Here is a 7,074-nt window from a genome sequence, read left to right as displayed (position 1 = left end):
AATCGAATTTTCTAAAGTTTATTAAAATAGAACTTTTTATGTGTTACAAAAATGTTTTTTGTTGGTTTATATTCATACAGTTAATTAAGAGTTAATTGAAAAGCACTTTTGTGTTAATGCCTTGAAACAAAATAATTGAAGGCATGTGACTTATGTGAGGTATGTGAGGTGTAACAAATTTTTTTTATGGAATCATGATTTTGTATGTTTAATATATAAACTATTTTATGTTTGATTAAAATTTCAAATGATTATGGGAGTTAGTACTTTTTTCATTGTTATTCGTTTCGTTACAGAAAAAAACGCCGATGCTGAAATTTGAAATCATTTTTTAACTAACATTACTGTTACCTTAACAAAAACTAAAATAAATAATTTAATGAGATTTGAGTTGTTCGTTTTCCAAAATTTATTTACAAAAACAATCTTTGTTTATACACAGATACGAAATTTTAACTCAAAATTTTAGGCGCAGGTAAGTCCACCCTTTTAAATTTGCTCGTTGGAAGGGAAACAAAAGGAATCGCTTTAAACAGCGGCTCGATTGAGATAAATGGCGAAAAAACATCGAAGTTGCTCCGAAGAAAAATTGGTTACGTCATGCAGGAGAATATTTTCTTTTCACATGTTACTGTGCGCCAATCTTTGGAGGTAAAAAAAACTTGTTTTAATAATTTTAAATTTAAAAATCTTAACCACTAAAAAATAGCAACAAATATTTCTGTGTATTAACTTTGTATAGTTTATAGATTATTTTCCTAAAGAATTCGTAAACAAAAGGGCTTCGATGGATTTAATCGATGGATTACAATGTGAATCACTTTCATAATATTTAAGCAAAAATACTTTTTAGCTTAAATATTATGAAAGTGATTCGTAAACTGTAATTTATCGTATCGTTTACCGAAGGTAAACGTATTGACAATACCCCGTTTGTATCGTTAGTACAAACGGGGTATTGTTTTAAATGCTATGATTAAAACCGTGTTTAGAATTGTAAAACCGTGTTTAAAAATTGTCTTTTAAATAAGCCCCCGTTCATACCACGATTAATCAAAGTCTTTTTACTTAAAATGCTATGATTAAACCGTGATAGTCTCGTTATAATTTTTACGATCAAATTTGTATTTTTAACGTTTAAGTTTGTTGGTAAAATCAGACTTCCAGACAAGATGAAGTGGAGTGAAAAATTAGCAATTGTCAATGAAGTGATAAGTGAGCTCGGTTTGGAAAAATGCCAAAACACAGGTATCCTCAGGATTTTATTAGAAAAATCTATTCATGAGAAAACAACGCATTTGCACGAAGGTATATTATAAATATATCTTCAATCAATCTGAATCTTTGTGCGCTCAGTCAAACCTTTAGAGAGAATGGGTTAATAACAATCCTTTTAAGATAAGCTTCATTTTATTAGCTAAAACTAGTAATATCTTTACCAGACCATAAAATATAGAAACCAACTATAGAATAAAGAAACCTATCATAAAATGTAGAAAGTTTCTACATTTTATGATAGGTTTCTTTATTCTATAGTTGGTTTCTATATTTTATGGTCTGGTAAAGATATTACTAGTTTTAGCTAATGGTTGGTTGGTTCTATGGTTGGTTTCTACTAGAAACCAACCATAGAATATAGAACGTTTAATTCTTAGAAGATCTATAACTAGTGATGTAACAAAAATTATAGAAAAAACCAATTCTAACTAGAAATATTATTAACAAAGACCTTATGCATAAATACAACATTTTTGTCACTAAGTGCTGACACAAGAGCAAAAAAATTCGTTCAAGTTCAGTAACTTAATCTGCTTATCACATAAACCGGATGTTTCTTCATATAAACATTTTTCATGACAACGATCCATTTCACAGATTTTTCAGCTTTTCTTTTCTATTCATGCAGCTTGTATCCATGCAACTAGTATTACTTAATTAGTATCTAATCTTTTTTCTGGAAGGTCTCATAAAGAATATCTGCAGGAGTGCGACAGACAAAGTCACATTTGACTCCTGTTTTCAGTTTTATGAGAAGCCGTTGATATTGTATCCACTAGCTTTCTGGACCTGCAACGTTTTTTTTTAAATGAATTTCAGTTATCTAATAATTGTTAAAATCTTTAAAATGAAAAAATGTAGTTCTAGCATCGTGATGAGTGTGATCAGTCTTTTTTTCCTCTCCACCCCCCACCCCCACCCTCAACCCCCTTTTTTTTTACTCTTATTAACGCTGCCACTCTAACCTCGTAACCGTTTTTACCCTGTTATCAATAATTTTTCAAAGTATTTTTCTGGACCTCTTTCAGTGTTATTGCTTTTCAAAAAATCCTTTCATTAAATTTTTTTGACCTATCCTTGTTTACTCTATCAAATTTAAAATTTAGTTTTTAAAGTATAAAAATTTTTTGAATTGATTCGTTTTTTAATTTAGTGATGGGTTCTAGTATTTATGAAGGAGGTTGTTCAGGAGGTTTGTTTTTAGCACATTTTTGTTCAACCAACTGTAAAACAGTTTGTTATTCGCATTGTTGTCATTATTCATCAATTAATAAATAAACGAATGATGGTTATCAAGTCCCATCAAAGTTAACTTCGTGACTTTCAAGCTAATTTTTTAAAATAATCTTTCGGATCAGGTGAGAAAAAACGTTGTAGTATTGGAGTCGAACTAATAAACAATCCTGCCTGTATAATTATGGATGTAAGTTTTAATATTTATATAATGAACTTTTTTCCATATATTATTCTGGATAAGTATTTCTTTTCTTTTTTTTTTATCTAAATAGAAAAAGAAAAAAAACTTTAAGTAATGACAAGAAATATTGTTTGAGTAATTAGTTTTAAAATTAGCTTGTACACTTCATCATATTGCTCTCTGTTCTGAAAATAACTTGTACACTTCATTATATTGCTCTCTGTTCTGAAAATCAATTGCAATAATTAGGGCTTATATTTTTAGGAACCAACCACAGGTTTAGATTCATCTACTGCGTTCAACCTAATGAGCACACTGAAAATGCTGACCGTAAAGAAAAAACGAGCAATTTGTATGACTATTCACCAACCCTCCAGCCAAGTTTTTCACATGTTTGACAAACTCCTACTAATGTGCAACGGAAGGGTAGGTTCTTATCAGTAGTTGATATGTATTTTTGACCTGAGCTCCTGAAACTTTTTTTTTTACACGAGTGAAAAAAGCTGACGTAAGAGATCCTCAAAACTCCGAAACTAAATTTTAACGCTTAAGTTTTAAAGAATATAAAAAGCTTTTTTTTTGATAAAAAGTTTTTTATACATTAAGATTTTTAACACTAAATATCATATACATTTATTATATATTATTTTTAAATAGGTGGCTTATTACGGAACAAAATCGGATGTTTTGCCATTTTTTGAATCCATTGGAATGCCTTGTCATTTAAATTGGAATCCTGCAGACTTCATATGTAATTCTATAAAAATAAATTTTTAGCAATTTGTATTTTCACAGTTACAAAAAATTTAACTTTTTCATTTAATTTTGTGGCTTTTCCTACTTTTTTCTAGTGGAGCAGCTAACAGTCGATACTGATGTTCAAAATAAAATTATTGAATCATACGAAATGTATAAAATGTAAATAACTTTTGTTCACTTGGTTATTACGCTTATGTTGAAATTGAAAGAGGGAAGGGGAGGGGAGGAGAGGAGAGGAGAGGAGAGGAGAGGGTAGTTTGGTTAAATTTATCTTTTCTTCCTTCTTTTTATAAATTATATAGCAAAAAACAAAATTCTGGTGAATTTATGAAACTTTCTTCCGCCATGGAATCGTTTCCTTTACACTATTTAAACACCAATGATCATGAAAACTCTTATGCCAATTTTGTCATGGATGATATACATGTTGAAGGGATTGACGAAGTTGTTGGTGGTGATAAGAATGGAAAAAACCATAATGAAGCGAAAGAGGACGCGGTAAAACTGTTTTTGTTCTAATAGATCAAAGCACTTTGTGATTATTTTAAAAAATTTTTTTACTTTTAAAATGTTTACTTTAGATGAGAAGTACAAGTGTTGAAAGGTCTGACGTAAAAAAATCCAATGTAAAAACAGAAAAGTGGCCGACAGGTTACCGCTCTCAAGCTATTGCTTTATGCCAACGCTCTTTCATTCAAACTAAAGGAGAAATTTGGGATAAATTGAGTTTTATTCAGGTAAATCATCTCAAGGGTACAACTTTTATCTCGTTATTTTAAAACTCTTGTGGGGTGACCCTTTTAAATTTAAAGTGCAAAGATAGAGCTTCCAGGATGCGTAATAAAGTCGAAAATTAGTGTTTATTTAAAACTATTTTTACCAATTAAATGAGCTCAGATATACTTTGATCCTTTTTCTCTTTTTTCTAGGTTATAGTTATATCATTCGTTGCTGGTATAATATGGTTTCATACTCCTTATGACGAAAAGTCTCTGACTGATCGACAGGGATTGGCACGTTAAACTTAAAGTTTCTATTTCTGTCATGAAATGTTATATTAATTTTATCAATATCATCAATATTATTAGTATTATTAATATTATCATTACTAATGTGATATATTAATGTTATTAATACTATTAAATAGGAAGTATTAATCAAAGTTAATAACTTATATATACTGAATAATAATGTTAATAATTTTTTTTTATATTTATTGAAGATATTCTTTACTTTGACGTACATGTTCATTCGTCAAATGATGCAATCCGTGATGACATGTAAGCAAAAGTTGTCATAAAAAATCACATTATTAAAAGAATTATTTATTTTTACAATATTTATCATAGTCTCCCTAAGATTATGATCTCCCTAAGATTATGATCTCGCTATTTTATTTTATTTTCAGTTCCCGGTGAAATCAAAGTCATTGAAAAAGAGCGTGCCGCCGGTATGTATCGTCTATCCGCGTACTACACAGCTAAAAATATTGTTGATCTACCTGTCCTACTTCTGCCCCAGCTTATCATTTACACGGTAACATACTGGTTAACAGGATTAAATTGCTCTCCAATATTTCTTTTGGGAATATTTACCGTGGTCTTAATCACAGCGCTTTCTCAGGTAATCATGATTCTTACACGACTAAAATTGTGTTCGAGTAATCAAATATTTTACGAAAGCAAAATTTAAACTTGTTCTTTATCACTTTATCATATTTTACTAATAACTTATCAAACACATGCAAGTTTTTAATGAAAAATTCCTGCCTATTTGTATATGGGTTGTATATTTTTCAGACCTTTGTTTCTAAGACTTTTACCCATTTTTGTATGATCTAATAAAAAATACTGACCAATCCTTTATTCAAAAAATATTCTGTGATCTTTTACATGAAATAGAAGATCTCAATTGAAAAAAACGCAGTCACTTTTTGTGCTCTCGAGGCTAGAGATGTTTTTCCGTTTTTTGTCTCAAAATTATCTTTTGAACATTTTCAGGAAATTTTTGAAATAAATATTTTCCTGTATTTTTTTTAAGCATCTTTAGTCTGCTGCAGCAGTTTTTCCAAACTTCTTTATTGCTTAAAAATTTACTAAGTATTCTATACCTAGGCCCAATCTAAAAAGCAACCTATCATAGTAAAGAATGTGTAAGATTAAAAACTTCAAAAATGTGGTATTGCATCATTTTTATTTACTGGTAAACATGGCACACAAAAGGACTACTATTTTCTAAACAGTGCAACGCTGCAAGAAACGTCGGTTTTAATTATTCTCTTTGATTTTTTAGTCAATTGGTCTAATCATAGGAGCCGGTATAAAGACCACAAAGAAGAGTCTCGTCGTTGCTGTTATCTTCAATATGACCAGCATGTTATTAGGAGGGTTTTATAACAGAAGACTTCCGTCGTGGCTCCAATGGTTTAAATATTTATCGGTTCACGGCTACGTGTATAACATCTTTTTGCACATGGAGTTTGAATACGCGCGAAAAGTGTTCAAGTTAATAGTTTTTTGATCTCTACAAATTTATCAATGAAATTTACCTTTAAAATTCTTATCTAATTACTCAATGTTTTCTTCTACATGGTTTCTTTATGCGTATGTTGTTGCTTATTTTTGCTTTGTTTTTTTTTGTTTTGTTTTTTTTTTTCTTCATTTTTAGATGCTCGCAACACAGTCAGTTTCAAGAGTGTTCGAAGAACCGAACGTATATTACAGGACCACAAATAATGTCACACTTTAAACCAGTCGATTTAAATGTTCTACAGAGTATATTAGTTGTAGTTGGGATGACCATCATTTTGAGGATTTTGTTTTATTTTGTGCTAAAAGCTTTTAACCGACCAAATTAGTGTAAAACAACACGAAAGTATCTTTAAAGGGTGCATTTTTTTTAGAGAACGAAAAAAATTTTAAATGTCTGAAAGAAATACCAAGAAATGAAATATATATCAATTCATTTTCTAGAAGCTATTTTTTAGTCGCAGCGTGGTTTACGTTCTTTTTTCAACTTCAACTCAATAAATTAAAGGTTATAATTTTAAAGAATCTTAAACATTCATCTATGCACTTGAGTACCTCTTTCATTAAAAATAACAGTGTAAGTCTGAAAAAGCTTCCTGGAGACTAAGTTGCAAAGATAGGTTGCCCATGTTTAGAACTTTGGAAATAACAAGACAGTTGGCCAAGTTTATCGGACTTAAATAGTAAGGAAATGTTAATAAATCTTGAGCCAATTTCTTATATGGTTATTTAATTTTGTTTTTCAAAGTGTTGAATGTGAGAACCGTCGTTCTTGATTATAAATCAAGATAAACCTTTCAGATGAAAGGTGGAGGTTATTGTGAGAAGGGAGAATAAAAATTAAAAAAAAACAACAGCGATTTGGAAAAGACGTACACACGGAGACTTATTGAACCTGTCACGTAAATAAATGATAAAAAGTTTAAGTGTAAAGAGGAAAAATTAAAAACAACGATTAGGAAAAGACGTCCACACAGAGACTTATTTACTTTGTCAAGTAAATAAATGATAAGTAGGTATAGCAACAAGGACAAGTGAAAATAGAAAAATAAAAAAAGCTCAAAAAAAAAAAAAAAGAAAAAGATTTAGGAA

At 29.8% G+C, this 7,074-nt stretch overlaps 1 protein-coding gene across 3 annotated transcripts; it reads left to right on the top strand.

Moving 5' to 3' along the window:
- The first annotated feature begins 1,052 nt into the window (after positions 1-1,052).
- LOC145202172 (uncharacterized) lies at positions 1,053-6,422 on the top strand. 3 transcript variants are annotated; one of them, XM_090082189.1, is made up of 13 exons: positions 1,053-1,248; positions 2,432-2,470; positions 2,637-2,701; positions 2,960-3,121; positions 3,353-3,446; positions 3,547-3,613; positions 3,757-3,952; positions 4,036-4,191; positions 4,384-4,467; positions 4,677-4,734; positions 4,863-5,077; positions 5,747-5,958; positions 6,122-6,422. In XM_090082189.1, the coding sequence occupies exons 1-13, from the start codon at positions 1,173-1,175 to the stop codon at positions 6,309-6,311; spliced, it is 1,614 nt and encodes a 537-aa protein (XP_089938315.1). In that variant the 5' UTR covers positions 1,053-1,172; the 3' UTR covers positions 6,312-6,422. The 3 variants fall into 3 exon arrangements, with proteins under 3 accessions (XP_089938315.1, XP_089938317.1, XP_089938316.1); XM_090082191.1 differs by lacking the exon at positions 6,122-6,422 and having other exon boundaries at positions 1,054-1,248; positions 5,766-5,893; XM_090082190.1 differs by lacking the exon at positions 2,637-2,701 and having other exon boundaries at positions 1,104-1,248.
- Positions 6,423-7,074: the final 652 nt, after the last annotated feature.

This window comes from Hydra viridissima, unplaced genomic scaffold (genome assembly GCF_058129835.1).
Source record: "Hydra viridissima isolate aposymbiotic clone 2 unplaced genomic scaffold, HvirCarnegie_v1 scaffold_3, whole genome shotgun sequence".
NCBI classification, from domain to species: domain Eukaryota; kingdom Metazoa; phylum Cnidaria; class Hydrozoa; order Anthoathecata; family Hydridae; genus Hydra; species Hydra viridissima.
Note: the sequence above shows the minus strand (reverse complement) of the source record. Positions and strands in the feature narration are given on the sequence as shown.